This window comes from Azolla caroliniana, unplaced genomic scaffold (assembly GCF_043228905.1).
Source record: "Azolla caroliniana isolate FFs.n. ecotype wild unplaced genomic scaffold, voAzoCaro1.0.p SCAF_2, whole genome shotgun sequence".
NCBI classification, from domain to species: Eukaryota; Viridiplantae; Streptophyta; class Polypodiopsida; order Salviniales; family Salviniaceae; genus Azolla; species Azolla caroliniana.
Window position 1 is genome coordinate 1,990,411 of NW_028230437.1, and position 18,518 is coordinate 2,008,928.

General features: G+C 37.4%; 2 protein-coding genes across 2 annotated transcripts; one reads left to right on the plus strand and one right to left on the minus strand.

The window, feature by feature from the left end:
- Positions 1–1,524: 1,524 nt before the first annotated feature.
- Positions 1,525–5,224, plus strand: LOC147867043 (RNA exonuclease 4-like). The gene is made up of 7 exons (XM_087314730.1): positions 1,525–1,673; positions 1,832–1,977; positions 2,789–2,928; positions 3,086–3,312; positions 3,500–3,697; positions 3,806–3,886; positions 4,335–5,224. Exons 1-7 carry the CDS (start codon positions 1,591–1,593, stop codon positions 4,567–4,569), a joined length of 1,110 nt encoding a protein of 369 aa, XP_087170856.1. The 5' UTR covers positions 1,525–1,590; the 3' UTR covers positions 4,570–5,224.
- Positions 5,225–5,948: 724 nt separating this feature from the next.
- Positions 5,949–13,782, minus strand: LOC147867044 (uncharacterized). Its single transcript, XM_087314731.1, has 8 exons — positions 13,298–13,782; positions 11,445–12,918; positions 9,764–11,267; positions 9,094–9,373; positions 8,900–9,007; positions 8,407–8,685; positions 6,994–7,137; positions 5,949–6,460 (listed from the first exon to the last, which is right to left on the minus strand). Exons 2-8 carry the CDS (start codon positions 12,727–12,729, stop codon positions 6,272–6,274), a joined length of 3,789 nt encoding a protein of 1,262 aa, XP_087170857.1. The 5' UTR covers positions 12,730–12,918; positions 13,298–13,782; the 3' UTR covers positions 5,949–6,271.
- Between the last annotated feature and the right edge of the window lie 4,736 nt (positions 13,783–18,518).

Consider the following 18,518-nt stretch of genomic DNA (forward strand, 5'->3'; position numbering starts at 1 on the left):
TCTCTTGATTCGACCTCTACCTCCGCATCGGTTTCTTCCTCTTCCATATCGAAGTGTTTGGACTTCGAAACCATCTTTGACAAGCAATATATAACCAAGAGATGTAATCCGTAAACCCATTTTAACAAGCCATATTAACATTATTAAGAAACTATATATCATGAAAACATAAAACCCTGAGACATACAAATCTTTTTTGTTTTTCCTAGAAAAGATACTTTCATTAGTTATAAACAATTATTACAAGAAAGTTTACATACTGTCAAGCTACCATTGATATGTTGCATTCTTCCTTAGGTCCCCTCCCTCAAGGACATATACAAATCTTTACATGATCTTGATTCATTTTAACTTTGTCATCCCATTTTTCGATTCCAAAAACCCTAAACCCATTTTAATAATCCATTTCAAGATTGAAACTGGTTTAATAAAGTTATACTGTCCATTTTAATATCGAACCCTAACCCATTTCACGATTCCAAAAACACAAAACCCTAATTCAGAAAACGCACTTTTACAAATAGAAAAAACCAACAGGCCGCAATAAAATACACACCTGAATGATTTGTCAGTGTTGTCTTTGATTGTAATGCAGGTGGCGAAGCTGAATGTAATGTTGAAAAATCTCTGATTTGAAAATCCCTACAAATAACTCAATCTTTGATTTGAAAAATGACGAAAAATCGACAGTGCTTGCTTTTATACCCTAAACCCGTCTATGTTGGGTGTTTGATAATTACGAGCAGGGCGTCTGACAATTATGAGCTGGGTGTCTGACAATTAGGAGTTGGGTGACTAACCATTATGAGCAAGGTTTCTGACAATTATGAGCAGGGTGTCTGAAAACTGACGTGACGGGTCGAATGTCGGGTGACAATTGTCTTACTGGCGCGCTTATTTTTCTTTATCCATATCAAATGGTACAAATTGCACACACCCTCAACCCAACACCCTGGACTATCACTGGCCGAGATTCCCTTGCCAACCCTCGTTATTATTTGGTAGTAGTTAGACACATCACATGCATGCGCACACACGCACACACACACACACACATGTATGTATGTATGTATGTATGTATGTATGTATGTATGTATGTATGTATATACATATGTATGTATATACTAGGTATATATATACATATGTATGTACTATGTATATATATATAATATATACATATGTATAGATATGTGTGTGTGTAAATTATTTTTGGGCCATTTTTTGCTCCTCTTGGGGATCAATTTTTGTTTTGTTTTGTTTTCATGCAAGAGAGAGAGAGAGAGAGAGAGAGAGAGAGAGAGAGAGAATTTTGGCGGGAAAAGGAGCTCTTGGATGCCTGTCTCAAGACTCAAATTCGCTGTTTTTGTGGCGGGAAGAAGAGGAAAGGGAACAGATGATTCTGAGTTTTGCAGGAGATCTGCTGAAAAAGCAGTGCCTGCCTGCCCCCCCTAATTCTCTTCGCAGCCTCTTCTTTCCTCTCTGTTTTTTTCTGAGCGAAATGCGGAGCTTGTTTGTTTGTTAAAGCAGCAGCAGTTCCCAGGATCTTTGTCTTCATCATCCTTCCGCCATAGATCTGATCGTCTCGCAGACATGAATGAAACCGATCAGATGCCGCCGCTGCAGCCCACAGATCCCACCAATCGCTCAAACGAAGCTCTCAGCCCTCTTTTACGGTATAATCCATCTACATACTCTAGTCTCCTTCTTCTGTTTTCTTTTCTGGAACTGTTGTAATTCGCACCGCCATTACTACTTATATTATGACCTTCGTCGTTAATTCTCGGGAATACATATATAAAGCGTCTCTGATTACTTCTGCATTTCCTGACAGATGCGTAGCTTGTTATAAACAGTTCAAAGAAAGGGATACGCTTGTTCAACACATCCAGAAAGCTGGGCATTCTTACCATGAGCCGAAATGTGGCGTTTGCAAGAAACATTGCAAGTGCCTAGATGCGTTGCGAGAACATCTCATAGGTATTAACGAGAACTGAGCTTAACAACCATGGATTTCTCATTCTTCTGCTTCATGCTTTATTAACTGTGTCTCTCCTCAACCTTTTCTTTTTGACTGGCTATAAACCATGTCCATATGAGATCAGTCTCATGTTGACCCTTCCAATGGCCTACCATGGTTACATTTTAACACATAAGTTGGAGTAGTAGAAGACTACAGTTAACGAAAGTGTTCCTTCCAATTAGACAGTGAGGGTCCAATAGTCAGGTTTCATTCTATAGATGACGAAGAAGACTGACTGAATAGTAAAGCCATGTGTACATAATATTTGCCCTTCTATCAGAAAACATGTTACTTTGGTGGCAAATGATTATAAGGACATTCGTATGTAGCAGATGATTTTTTTCATTCACAGAAATTTTCCAATAATTCGAGCGTTTTAAAACCTGAAACGTCTTTCATTTCTTGTCAGCCATGTGTCACATTCTGTATACGGTAAAAATAGGATAAAGAAATCTCAGAGGACTTCTATTCTAATCATTCAAATTAATAAACCAAAATTTTTGCCTCCCCTTAAACTATGACAAAGTAACAAAGTTTCCTTATTCCCTATGGAATGGAACCTGGCTTGTATTTGCTCAGTCAAATTTGAGTTCCATGAAAATTAAGATTAAATGCGTAATTATGAAGAATAAAAATCAGTATCCGTTAGTCAGCATCATAATTGTAATTAAGGTTGATATTAGCTTTTCTACCTAGTACTAATAATTTAGACCAAAATCCACATGGCAAAGACAAAAAAATTAAGCCTCTAATTTTGTTAACATTCAGGACCTCGGGCAAAAAAGGAGTGTTCACTTGAATTTCTCAAACGAGGTTGTTCTTTATGTCTAGAAACCTTTGAGAATGAGAATGTTCTTATCCAACATCAAGCTTCCTGCAGACTTACGGCTTCATACAACCGTATATCTGTAAGTGTGTCCATAATTCTTTTATTTTTGTTGTAGTAGTTTATATCACAAATGTTCGTCTAATTTGGATTATTGTGGTTTCGTCAATTCCCGTGTTTTGTTGTATTAGTTTAAACTCCTTTATAGATTCACCTAATTTGCATTATTTTCTTTCCAGGGAGTGATATCTTGCGCCGTTAATGCTCCCAAGAGAGTTCATGGGCTTAAAGAATTCTCCCCTGATAAACCTTCTAGGAGATCTGTAGTGGCTATGGATTGTGAAATGGTTGGAGGTGGCTTGGATGGCTCCGTAGATCTTTGTGCACGAGTCTGCATTATTGATGAAGATGAAAATGTGCTGCTGAATACACATGTGAAGCCAGAGATTCCTGTCACAGATTACAGGTACACATAACTACGTCATTTAATGGGTTTGATGCAAAGGATTTCTTGATTTTTTCCATCGTTCTGCTGTAACTGTGTTATCCTCAGAACCTAGTAATGTTATAGTTCCTATGACATTTGATAAAAACTGACTTTCTATTCTGTTTCCTATCTTTCTCAACTTATTTTCACGGTATTTGTTTTATAGGTCTGAGTTTTCTGGTGTTCATCCGGAGGACTTGGTTGATGCCATGCCAATCAAGTTGGCAAGAAAAGCAGTTGAAGAGATACTATACAATGGTGTGAAAACTTGTGGTAGTAAACAACATCCCAATCTTCTCGTCGGTCACTCTCTACATCATGATTTAACCTGCTTGGGAATTCGCTATCCTTTGAATCTATGGAGGTAAAGGCAGTTCCAGTTATAAATAATCACTGAGAACTATTTTATTCAACTGTATTGTAGGTGTATGTGAATTGGGTTTAAATACTCATGTAGTTCCTTACAATGCAGGGATACAGCATATTATCCCCCTCTTCTTAGAACAAGCAATGTTTGCAACAAGCTGCAATACCTCACAAACACATATCTGGGGTAAAATTTTAATGGGCTTCAGTGATTATTTTTTAAATCAAAGAAGTGATATTGAAGTCTGTGTTAAAGTTTAAAGGACGGTTCATATTAACGATGTGTATCTAGAGAGGTTATCATTTAAGTGTGGGTAAAGTTCTAAGTGTCATAAGACAAATTCTAATGGGTTTCAAGATTGATTTTACAAGAATATCATTAAACATGGGTTAGTGCTCTAGTGGGCGTCAATAACGTTTTCACAATAATATGGCGTGTAAGGATGTGTCAGGTAAAGTTGCAATGTGGTTCCATAATTATTCAATGAAATGCTTAAATAATGATTTCAAAACAGCAAGTTTGAAGCTCTAAAAATAATGATTTGCACGTACGGATATTATTAAACTCTGGAATGAAGTTCGCTTGACCTTTGAATAATCATTAGAAGCACTAAATTCAAAGTTGGCAACTGCAGGTATATGATTCAGGAAGGAGCTTCACATGACCCCTATGAGGATGCAGTTGCAGCAATGCGTTTATATAAGAGGATGAGGACGGTATCTCATCTTCCCACACAAAGCAGGGAGGATGGCACTCACTATCACTCTCACTCTCCCACAGGTATAATGAAGGTTAACAAAGAGCTTGAACCTATGGAGCTGCTTCAGCTCTCAAAGTGCCGCTTCCATTGCTGGTGCTTGGATGCATGAACAGTGAAAGGGTTTCACATTTTAATCTATTGTTGCTTCAAATCAGTCCTCCGGTTGTGAAATGAGGTCTTGCATGAACCACGTTTGCTCTCCTATTGCGCTTGAAAATAAGAAGTTTGATCCATCGGCTGAATTGTTGAACTTCTGCAAAGGAGATTGTTGTCATTTTACACACTATTCAGATAAGGAGAGAATATCTGCATGGGGCACGATTTGAGGAACATATATGTAATCTTATAGGACCTCTTATTGGTCCTGGATGTAGCCAAATCCTTAATGGACGCGCAAAACGCTTAATTTCCATCACCAAGTTTACTGCAATGTACATGTTTTCAGCTTGCACTGAGCCATAAAATATTTGAGTCTAGCTATATTATTAAAATAACAGGTTGATTGGTTGTATGAAGTTAATGGCTGTTGGTACTGTTTACATACCAGATGAGTAGCAGACCATTTGACTTGTGACTATTAGCTACGTATGTGGTTACACAAGGAATGAATCACACCGTCCATATATTTTGAGACATTCCATTTCTTCACATTTTAAGAGCTAACATCATAATCGATGGAATTACTCCTTCATGTAGCTATTGTGAAGAATCACTTTATATTTTTGTATGGGTTAATGATCTGGCCAAACCCCTCTTTTTCATAATCATCGTTAAGTAAGAGCCCCCGTTTTCACATGTAAGTGGATACAATGAAAGATATTGAAAACAATAAAGATAAATGGACAGCATCATCAAAGAGTAAGTGGAGCAAGTACAATTCTTCATCTGGCAAAACAGAGAGCTATATAAGAATAGGTGGTATTGAATCTTTATATGAACGGTAATATTTCCTGTTTTGTCATGTATTCTTTATTTAACTCGGCATATTGTGAAAGTTAATATTTAGGACAACATTTCAATACACGGAGAACTTTCAGAGTGCAATCAGTATCAAGATGTATAGTGCTAGTTCCACTTTCAGCAGCGTTCTAGTGCCACAACCACCCGTTTTGTAGCACCATTCTTACATTTAAATGGGATTTTTTCAAAGTTCTGTTTCAAATGTACTAATTATAATTCCTCAATCAAAATGCACTAAATGCATTGGTACCTGACGAGTAGACAAGGCAAGGGAAACCATACAGCCAAGTGATTGCATACTGAAATCAGGGTAATGTAATGATTTTACACATTTCATAATTATGAAAATAAAGAGCGGCATTTTTACAATATCTCAAATACGTATGATAATTACCAATATTTCATCAATATGAGATTTGTCACGGATTTATAAGTATACAACTGCAAACAGTGTGGTTAATACCTCCTAATAGCCAAAATTATGGATCAAAAAATGAATTCAGAATTGGGCACAATAAACAACCCACAGGAAGAACAGTTAGTCGTATTTGTAAGATTCCCCAAGCCTAGATGATATTCTGGGGAAAGTAAATTACATTTCAAGCAAAATCATTGTGAAGTTGCAGTCTTGTACAAATGCATACATGAATGCAGTGTCAGATTAGTGTTAACATCAATCAATCAATCAATATACAACAGATGAGTCGTCAGAGAGGTCGCCGAGTTGCAACTGAATGAAATTGGAAGGCAATTGCTTCCAAAGATACGGTTGTGTTTGCCGAATATTTGCTTGACTTGGATTTTGACCATAAGACCAGAAGAACATATTAAAAATGAGCCAATTATATATATCATGACGACATTGGCTCATATGGAAAGGAAAGCCACGGATGACACAATGCTTCTGTTGCTGTGGGACGTTTCGCTGGATCGCTTTGGAGAAGATATCTAACAAACTCAACAAAACCTTCATCGCCCATTGGTATCCGATGTCTCAGTGAGGTTTTCTTTGGAAGCAAATACTCCAATCGACCTGTTTCCTGTTCATGTTAGTCAACATAAGTTGTGAGCACAGCAGTATCTACATCGTCTGTACAAAAATATGTATAAAGGATAGTGCATTGCAGAACTCAGAACTAATGAAATATTCATTCCATAATAGACAATCTATAATCAAAATGGGTTATTACCCATATGTTTTGTTCATGCATTGATTATATGTTCATCCATATGTTTGAGTCAGACGTTTGGATGATGCAGCCAAGCATGCAAAAAACACTTAAGTATCAATATGCATATCATGACAAGAGTTAGTTTATCTATGCTTAATTCTATTTACTCTTTGTCTTTGCTTAAAAAGTATCAATATAATCAAAATGGGTTATTGCCCATAGGTTTTGTTCATGCATTGATTATATGTTCATCCATATGTTTGAGTCAGAGGTTTGGATGATGAAGCCAAGTATGCAAAAAACACTCAAGAAGTATCAATATGCATATCATGACAAGAGTAGGTTTATCTGAGCTTAATGTTATTTACTCTTTGTCTTTGCTTTTGATGTCTTTAGAGTACCTGATTTCGTTCGTAGAGCATATGATTCCTTGTGAAATACTTGTATGTATCACGCCCCTTGGCAAGTACATGAGGATCAATAGGTCCAAGGATGCCCACAACTCTTGCAAGCAAAGTTGTGAGTGAGTCGTTTTGAAACAAAACCTACACAATTCATCATCAAAATACACAATAGTTAAGACTATCATGCTTTCAAATGGCAAAAAAGATACATCTTGATAGGCTTAAACTATAGAATCTAGCCGACACAAAGAGTGTCACATGTTCATGTGTTTTAAATGACAAGGTGCAGAGAGTAAGTACAAACAATGTTTCTGTGCATGCCAATTCAGTTTTAACAAAACATGAACTCATGTGCTAATACCAACCTGCATGTCTTGAACAATTCTATACAAGCAGGAATGGTGAATTTCACAGTTAAGGCTTTAAGAAGACAAAAGACAACAGGAATAACTAACTATGTATGAGGGCATTTATTGAGAAATCGTCCAGCACCCTGGGTTAGAAACTACTGCAACGACAACTTATAGTGTTCTACTGGAAAGTTTATATCTCCAAGGTCCAACAAATACGATGTTGCAACAATGAAAATATTTCCTCCTATAAGGAGACAGCATACATGGAGAGTTCTGGCAGGCCCTTCTACATTTATACCTCTCACTTTCAAGCTCCAGTCAATGCATAATCTGCCATTTGAGCACATTTGGGAAGCAGCAAGAGCACATTTGGGAAGCAGCAATATTCAACATCAAGCTATTGAACTGTTCTTGAATTTCTAAATTTCTACACCTTAAAGGCAATCAATTATACATTTTGGAATTGTCGATCAGTTCCAGTAAGATTTCTGTCGCTCTGAGGTCTACTGGTTATTCCATACTGTAATTGTGCAAAAGCATTTCAACCAACATCGAGTTATTGAATCTTGAGAACTGTATCACCTCTTGAAATTTCTGAATTTCTGAACGGGCATTAAATTAGAAGTGTAAATCTGATCCAATAAGACACGCATTTATAATGTATTTCGATTACAAACAGGCCATAACATGTGCAAAAATTGTACATATAACCTTAAACACATTATGCATACAAATTAAGAATTACGGATTTCCATGCATAAGCAATAAAATGGTTTCTCACAATAAGTACTTCTTGATAAATTCAAAATTGAAGCTATACAGATTCTAACAAAGCTGAGAATGACACTTGAAACACTATCAATGCAATTTATGATGCCGGATTTGAGACATACAGATACTATGAAGTTAATATATTTAACATGCATTCCTTAAAAAAGGGACATCAGAGAAAAACCGCAACCAAAAACATATTTAACATGCATTCCTCAAAAAAAGGGCATCAGAGAAAAACTGCAACCAAGATAAGTATTTTGAAAATAAGTAGACGTGAACTTACATTTCCAGAACTAAGCTCAGCCAAAATGCAGCCCATAGACCATATGTCTATTTTCTGGTCATATGGAAGCCCAAGAATGACTTCTGGTGCACGGTATGAGCGTGACTGCACATATGAACACAAATGATCTGTTTGAAAGCAACTGCTCCCTAGATCAATGACCTTTATCTCACATCGACTATAACTCTTCACTAGAATATTCTCTGGCTTCAAATCGCAATGGATGATCCCTAAACCATGAAGGAACTCCAAGGCTTCAAGACATTGACGAGTTATAGACTGCAAAACATAAAGAAATACAAGTTTAATGACAGTGAGGCATACTTACCAATCACTTTCACTCTTCATGATTTGTCTATGTCTCATAACAATCAATAACATGTTTTTAAATGTGCTTTTACTTAGAAGAACAGAGGTTTCTACAAAGTGGCAAAATCGCCTCACTTTTATGGTTATATTAAGTACCACAGCTGCAGTATCTCGAATATTATACCTGAATTCGTGGCATAGTGAAGTAGACTTCTCCCCCAGACTCTCGATTGAACTTATGGAACTCATACAAGTTTGCACGTAAAAGTTCACAAACAATGAAAAGATGTTCCTACACAAAGAAAATGGTAGCCATTAGCCTCTTACCTAGAAAATATATAAGACAAGTCTATCATCTCTAAAGTGTATACAATATACCCGATGATAAAAGTAGTCATAGAGTCGCAAAACATGATACTTGTCTGCCGGGTCGTGCTTGTTGATAAACTTGAGCAACTTGATCTCGTCAAGACTTTGATCAAAGAAATCCTTGTTGTTTTTTATAATCTTCATACAAACATCGATTCCAGTGTGTAAATCATGTGCTTGTATGGCCTTGCTAAATGCAGCAGACCCCAAATACTCTGTTACGTGATAGCGTCCAGCAATTATTGAATTTAACATAACCGGAAATTCTTTTGCCTCTTCGAACCCAGTCCTACGCAAACATACAAGTTATTTTGCTCTCAGAAGTCTCAAAACAAAAGAAGCTCAAATGAAATAAGCCCACATTCATTTATTCTTATTTCCTTTGTTTTTTCTTCCAGGGATGATAACAGAATAAAGAAATGTGACTATGCGCCAATTAAGGTCCCCAATGAAGTCAAGAAAATAAAAAAACAAACTACACACATGTTACGCTAGCAAGCTGTGCTAAAATATCATGTAAAGTCTATAATTGCATCATCAAGGACAATGCACACTTTAGATCAGAAGATTTCAAATAAAATTGTATCATCAGGAAGTCTACTAAAAAAAACTAGTGTTGATGCCACTCGGCAAGGATACTTCTCTTCTCACAATATATTGTGCTAAGCATGTCACTAACCTGTTCTTTCTGTGTATGATTCGGAGATCAAAGATCTCATACTGATCTTCATCAATGACCATGGATCTGAACTCCTCTTGAGCACCTATGGTGTCATCTTCCTCTTGAGCAGATGGTTTGAACTCTGTTGGCAATTCAATTCCTACATCCAACTCTTCATTTCCATCCTCTCTTGCCTCCAAGCTTGCATATTCATCCGTAGAATGAATTGATTCGGACCACTGATGTGTTACATTTGGATTTTGAACACCTTCTTCTCTAGAAGAGATGACTGGTGATGAGCGATCATTCTTCTTCTTCCAAGCAGCTAGTGTATTATCAGGTCCTACCATGCCATCATTACCGTGCACATCAATCTCTTCCTCTGGCACTGGACTATCTCTATTTGACCATAGAGACTTTCCAGATCCAGCTGCCGAAGCTGCAAGTTCACCAGTGCTTGAAGGAGAAGGAAATGAAAAACCCTCAAACACATTATTGTTTGGTGTTATTTTATCATTGTGACTGGCTAAATTCTTGTTCTTGAACAGATGCTTCAATGTGTCCCCCAATTCAACATTAGTTGTCTTGAATGCACTGCTTCTCTTTGAATAACCCCATGCTTCGTCATAATACTGCAAAATCATGTTTTGTTCATCTTCATCTCTGCCTTCTTCCAAATTCTTAAGAGGTGTAATATTTTCCTGTGCACGTGTGCCTCTTTCGCTTGTAAGAAAATCCTCAGGATCAAATTTCCCAAGTGTTGACCCATATAGATCTAGAACTTGTTCTCTTAAACTCTCTAAGTCGCCCTCACTATTTCCACCAGACAAGCTCTCTTCCTTTAGTTCACTGCCAATGTCCACTGCATCACTACTTCCTAGAATCTCTCCAGACCTAGCAGATCCTCGATTACCATCTTCAAAACAATCTACATCAGCACCTCTCGACCTATAACCACCAATAATTACATCTTCATGTCTAACTTCATTTGGTTGCCCCATGAAGCCTTTCCAAGATGGCAGAGATCCAACAAAGCTAAGCTCTTCTGTTTCATCAATCTTCGAATGATCATTATCCTTTGATGGTATGTCATTATTAAATAGCTTAGAAGTTACTTGAGCTTGGTCCAACTCAGTCTGCCGTGATATGTAAAGTTCTTCCTTAGCTGCTTGTAATTTATAGTACTCCTCACCTGAAAAGTATGACTCCTCTTCTATAAATGAGTGTCCATCCTCATCAATCTTCTTTGATTGTTTGGAAACAGGAAGAGTGCTTTTGTCCACGACCTGTCTTGCTCTCTCATTATCACTTGGGTAATCAATTTCATACGTTAGAAACCATTCTTCATCCTCTATTGGTTGCCTACAGTAGCCCGGATCATCCTCATCATCATATGTATCAGAATTGCAATATTCATCCCCATACCATCTTTCACCAGGAATTGCAAAACCAGATAGTTCATCAGTCATAGACACCATGATACCTTCACTCACAGATGGGCGTACAACCGATCGCTTCATTCCTGTAACTTAGCAAGAAATATAAAACTGAGGCAAATCTAAGAAAGAGGCATCATCAACAATGTCCATGAACATATGAACCTTCATTCTCTAAGGAAAATCTAAAATCCACCCCCTTACTGGGAAAAGTATTGTAACAATTCATATTAAATATAAGAGCTATTACTCAGCTACATTACCTGAAACTAGAGATTCTTGGTCTAGTTGATCATCTGCTAAAGTAACAAATCCACAGGTGCTCTCCAGTGGGTCACATTGTAATCTCTTCTGCAGATCTTCATATTGCCCATCAGTATTTAGGTTTCTTTCCATGGAGTGGAGTTTGACAGGAGGCAATCTAGGCAACCTCTCTGCCTGGATATAGTTCGGCATTGATTCCATCATTTCTGAGGAATGTGAATGATCTATTACTCCACTTCGAACCTTTTCCATTCCTATGCCGAACTCTTGATTTCTTAAATCAGCACTATCTGGCATTAACATTCTCATACATTCCTCTTGTTGAGAATGTTTCAAGAACAAAGGTGGCAAACGTGTTTTTAAAGCAGCACATCCTGTGCTTGTTGAACTAGTTATAAAATTGTTTGTCAACTCTAAACCCTCTGCCCATTGTCGATCGCTTCTTTCTAATGGACATTCTGGCCATCCTTCAGCTGAAGGTAGAATTGGTTTCCCTTTATTTTTGGTAGAAGACAAAGAAACATTTTCATTCTTGCTAATTGCAGCCTCCTCCTTTGCACTGTTTGAACGGATAAAAGGTTCAGGGGATTTCACAACCTCTGTTCCAAATCCATTACACTTTGTTCCATCCCAAGGAAGTTCATGTTGATGAGATGGACTCTGCAAACCTGGTAAACGCTGAAAGGATGTGGAATCCTTGGATAGCTCTTGGAAATGCAATCCTTCATTATTATGCTCTATTGGATATTGCTCGAATCGTTTACCATTCACCTTCGATGTTTGATTACGATCTGTAATTGATCTCTCAGAAGAGCTTGCGCTCTGACTAATTGCCAATGATCTACTCACTTGCTGAATCAATATTTCCCCTCTATTATCATCCTTATAAATAGGACCTGAAACATGATCTCCAGGATATGCCATTGTATCACCATATTCTTGTGATTTGATTGCAATTTCAGGTGGATCTTGTAGGGATTCTGCTTTTCTAGGTTCATATTCCACATATAACTGTTTTTCTGGAGGAGAAGATATCCCTCCAGGAAGAGTTTCCACAGATAGCTTCTTTTCTGATGCTTTGGCATGCCTATATTCATGCAGAGAATCCACAGAATCATTGACATCATTCAGAGATGCAAGAGTACGTAGTTGCGAATCCCAATTCAAGGCATTTTCACAAGAGAGAATAGGTCTATCTTTTAACTCTGCCATGAAAGCTGCCTCTGCTTTCACAAATTGATGCTTACGCAAGAATTCGAGAATGATATCTGTAGGTTCTGCCATTTGAGAGATGTTGAAGTTTAATCCTCAGTTTCTACCGTTATCAATGAGTTTCTTGAGGACGTAGATGATTCTTGTTTTCTGAGTAGTTCTGGATACAATTTCCCTGACAAGAAGAAGATTGCAATGGAATAGTGACTGTCAGGCCTATCTTATATTCCATAGTTCTGCAACCGCATCTCCTCCATGGAACTGATCAGACAAAATTTCAAGAATAAAATATACAGTTCCAAGAGGAAAGCTTCTACCGTTCACACAATGAAGAACTTAACGAAAAGAAAACTAAATTCATTTTTTTGAGAAGGCGAAAATCCTCTTCTGTTGTGAACGTCAGAATTTTCTTGAAAGAACAAAATTCACATAATAACTGCAAGTATACTCTGATGAAAAATCAACCAAGTTCTTCGTTTCTGTAATTATAAATAGCTACAAATGACTTTCTTGAGGAGGAGAAAGATGCCTTCGGTTGCTCACTACAGAATTTCCTTTCAAGGAATGAAAAAACGAACCATGTCTGCCATTCACATTAGAATTTCCCCTTGAAATAAAACATAAACAATGTGATATCTACCTTATATTCCTTCATACTCGGTACATGTCGTCCATGGCACTGTGAAGCTCTTCATAATTCGCGGTGCAAGAAAGGGTCTTCAACACAGAATGCCAGGAGAAGGAGGACGTAAATTTTATAGACCTTGCTTTGCATTATTTACTCCTGCAGTAATATCTACTCCATGACGCTACCAAACTGCGCAGAAAGCAAGTGGTCATGGAGAAAGGGGAATTTCATCCCAGAAAGCTGATGAAGAATAAGAAGAAGGTGAAAGGTCCGAGCCAGGATTCACACAATTCTTACTGCTCCCCCTGTGCAAAACAGGAAAAAAATCAGCCCTAGTTTGAGGAGAAGGAGGAAATGGGAGTGCGGTACAGAGATTCATCGGGACTTTTTGCCATGCGTTCCGGTACAGAAGGAGCCATGGCTGCAGATGCAAAGAAGGTTACACAGATCCGCCAGTGCATAGCAAGACGAAGAAGATGGTGGTGGTGGCGGTGGTCATGGCCATGGCCATGCTTATGCTCATGCTCATGCTCATGCTCATGACGATGATGAAGAAGATGAAGATGGTGATCGAAGGAGGAGAGGAGAGAAGTAGAAGGGAAGGATTTGAAACTGCAAATGGCGCAATTAAAGGGGAGAGAGAGAGAGAGAGAGATGACGACGGAGATGGAGATGGAGATGGAAAGAGAGAGAGAGATGAGCAGGAAAAGCAGGCGGAAGAAAATAAAGAGAAGTGAATGTGATGAGCATACCATACCATATGCATACGCATACGTATACCATACTATACGCATACCATAGCATATGATGATGATGATGATGATGATGATGATGAACGGATGGATGGATGTATGGAAAGGAGGCGGAAGAAAACAAATAGAAGTGAATGTGATGAGCCTACCATACCATATGCATACGCATGCGCATAACTAATACTATACTATCCGTATACGCATACGCATACCATACCGTATGATGATGATGATGATGAATGGATGGATGGATGTATGGATGGAGGGATGCTTTTGCTTGGGGAGCGAGGGAGGAAGTTTTTAAGGGCACATTCACACCAAACCCCCCGCCGCAAAAAACAAATGAAGGAAGATGAATAGGAATGTGTTTGTTTGTGTTTTGTTTGTGATTACACACATATTGGAGCCCCTAGGGTTAGGCCCTTCTTGCCTATGCACTCATTAATCTCTAACCAACCCTAAACCCTAGCACTCCCAAACTGGTTAGAACCTTGGAAGTGTGGACCTCTCTAACCCCCCCCCCCCCCCAATAACGCCTTCCAACTCGTAAAAACATGCTTGCATGTTCGTCACTCGGCTCATTGATTCGCTCTCCCCATTACTTTTTTGTCTTCAATAAGGGGGTTCGATGTGATCAACGCCCCCAAGAGAAACACATACATATATGTGGAACTTGCTTCATCCCTCCCCATAATGCATCGCATTTCAAAGGCCATAAAACTACAGTAAGAGAGCTAACATTCTCCGTCCATGTGTGTGTGTTGACTTTTCACTTGATTGGAGAGACAAATCATCGAGTGTGCTAATTCACTCCATCGATACACTCGCAATCCTTTGATACCCTCTCTCACCCATCCACTGACAATAGGGTGTTACCACATCTTAGTCTCGACACAAAAAATTGACAATTAATCTCCCCATGTAGCTTAACTAATCAATCTCACATTAGACTTAACAAAGTAAAATTATCTGTATATACCAATGTAGCACTTTTTAATTGTGATTAATATAGTTAGGTTTAGAGAGAGATGTAGGTTCTTATTATTGCCCTCTTGTGTCAAATATGATCGATAAAACATTGCAATTAAAAGTGTGCATTGAGATTGTGAGAGGAATGTGTGAAGGCAAGGGATCATATTAACAACGTGTCGAAAGGAGACTTGAATGTGATCAAATGGAATGTGGATTATATCAAAGAGTCATCATCATACGCCACTATAATCAAAGACATAATATCACCACCTCAAAAATACTTGTTTTCCATTTGATATTAAGAAAGCATTACTACATATACCAACTCATCACGAAGCACCGTGTCTATACAAGGCCCTCTCTTGCACATTCCCTCCAACATTGTATGTACATTTTGGCACTCATGTTGTTTCCTTTATCATACGACCATTTCACACAATTTACATTTTATTGTAGGAATAACTTTGTTTCAATAAACGGTTAAATCATGCCATTTGCTCCTTTTTCACTCAACTACTTTGTTAACACTTAGCAAGATGTTGAATTGGTTGTTTTTCTAGAATTAATCCTCCCCCTCCCAATTATGTTGTCGATAGCAGTTCTAATTCGAATGGCTTGAACACTATACATGCAATTTATCATTTTCTTCTATCAATCCCTCGTACTACTCAATTTCAACGAATCATGTTTTTCAATTCCTAGATTGACTTTGTACCATGAGAAGTAGAGCAAATAATAGTGTGCTATGGGACCAGGCCACATTTTCAAACAAAATGAATTAGGTCATATATATAAATATACATGAAATCGCATTCGGTTACCTCGTATATGATCAAAATGATGACAACAAGTTTGAAACCCCCTCAACCATCCTATAAAATTTCAATCCTTTATATGCGAGTTTTTAATGAATGCCCACCAATTTTCTCTAACTTAGAACAAACGTGTGAATGAACAGAGATTGGAAGAGAGAAACATAATGATCGAACAATATGTTTTTCACTCAAATTAAAATTAACTTTCAATTAAAAAAATTTGAGTGCCTATAATTTTTGAGAAATGCCTACATGAGACATCTAGCCTTGCTTGAACATAGTAATGGTTTTATACACAAGCAATCATGACATAACACGAGAATTCCATAGGTATTAAGTACCAACCTTATCAATGTATGTGAATTTATGATCAACCTAAAGTTCTTCCTTTCCAAGTCTAGCGATAGCACATGTATATCTAATACACCGTCTATAGATGGAACAAACAATGCCACCTGAGTTTAGTAACTTCCTTTTAAAGAGCCTCGTGTATGCATGGGCCTCTCTCCATTGATAAGTCATTCTCTTCTAGAATTCATCTACATGATGTAATGCTACAAAATTATAGGATTTCACCATTGCCTTGGAATTTAGCTAAGCAAGCCACGTTCTTGCCAAATGCTAGTTCACCCACATGTATATTTGGGTCCATTTTAGAGGCATTATTCCCCGTAGAAATGAAAAAGATTGGACCATCTCTAGAGGGTCTTTCCTCAATAAATGCACGAAGTTCGAACTATATGTCATTGCATCTTGCCATTGTTGGAGGAGGTGCATGTGTCAAAAAACTCTGAAAAGTATAATAATCCCCCAAATCGATACAAATAGTTGATTGTCCCAATTATCTCCTCCATGAAAACTATGCTCAAATGATTTTTTTGTTCATACGTTAAGTAAAAACAAAACTTACATTTCCCTTTCTGCGACTTCATTAGGCCACATTAGTAGTGGATGCATGATAAAAAAGAAAACTTTACGTCACAAAAACAACATCGGTTGCATGAAAAGTGAAGTTTGTAATAAGTGTTCACAATAATTGCCCATATGATTAGAGAAGTCTACATGAGGCAAAATAATGTTTTTTGGAAGAAAAGTGGAGTAAATTGGGTTCCTTCTACATGACATGTTTTTAAAGCACCAAAACACACTAAAAACATAGTTTGTTGATTTCAAAACAAAGTGGCAACAATGTTTTAAAGAAACCACTATAGCATCCATGTTCATGGCTTCTTTTTACCCTTTAATCAAAACGTGTACTTTGATTCGATCCTTAATCAACCATTGTTCTTTCAAAACAACATTGGTTGCCTAATTAGAAGCGTTCCTTTACTAAGGTTACCCAAACCAAATAAGAAATGTACGAAGCAAAAACATTTAATTGGAAGAATAGATATACCACAATCACACTTTGTCGAATTCAAGCCCAAAGTGCGCCCAACAATTTGTTACAACATTTCAAACAAACTACATGTGTGTGTGCTCATAATCTCTTCTCTGTACTTATCACCAAAGTGCATTTCGATTCAGTCCTTGATAAACCACCTAGAGCTCCTCCTTTCCTTTCAAGGTGCAGAATAGGCCTTCTCATAGTGGCTCTTATGGTGGCAGTTAGAGACATGATATCCGCATGGGATTGAATTATATTTACACTCCCAATTGAGGGTATGAATTATCGTGGTTCTAATAAATTTAACACGAACTCATCATAATGGTAAAGGTAACATTCATCTTTCTTAAGTCTTGACCCACTTATAATTTGCAATAAAAACAAAACCATGGCACAACTAGCTTTTTAACATCAATTTCGTTGAAACATGTATCTCATTGAAAAGAACATGAAATGAGGATGCAACTTGCGTTCACCACATTCATAACAATTAATGACATTTGTTAACACGATTATGTAATGAATCAACCATGAGACACTTTACTTCAATGTACTTGGTAGTTTTTGAGGAAGTATACGCAAGAAACAACTTCTTCCCAACTTAACGGGTTCATGCATATTTTTCCACGCCACATTTGGACTTTGGGACTCTTCCTTCAAGTAAGCTTGCACATTTTTTGTTAGTTACCTTTCACACATTTTCAGGTCTTTTCTTTATTTCACTTTTTGCCTCATTGTTAAACGTTTGTGTTGAGCTTTTTACACATTCTTGACTCTCTTTTTTACATTCTCAATGATTGTTCATTTATTTTTTCACGAATTATATTATTAGTGTGCATGATCTCAAACTAAATTTATGATGAGTTTTTATAACGAGCCCAACAACAAAACCCAATTGCTCAATACCAAATTGAAGTCACAATCTTAATGTTCCCAAAAATAAGATTCACCACTACAATGGCATACTCATCCATTTAAGAACCTATAACAAGTATTTTACAAGGACAATGCTTTTGTATTGTGCTTTATCACATAATTCTTTTGTTTTATATCTTACATCTCCCTTGACAAAAACACATGGATTTCATATGCTCATACCTGAGTGGGTTGAGTTAGTTTATATGTTCTTGCACCATCGCAAATACAAAGGCATGAGCACTAAGGTGACACATTGTTTTTCTCCATTAGGGATCCATATATTCTGAGCCAACCCCTTATATTCTCTGTCCATAAAGATACATATTATTGTGTAATGATTCCCATTTAATTTCTTACATTACATGTTCGTACTTACAATAGACAAAGTA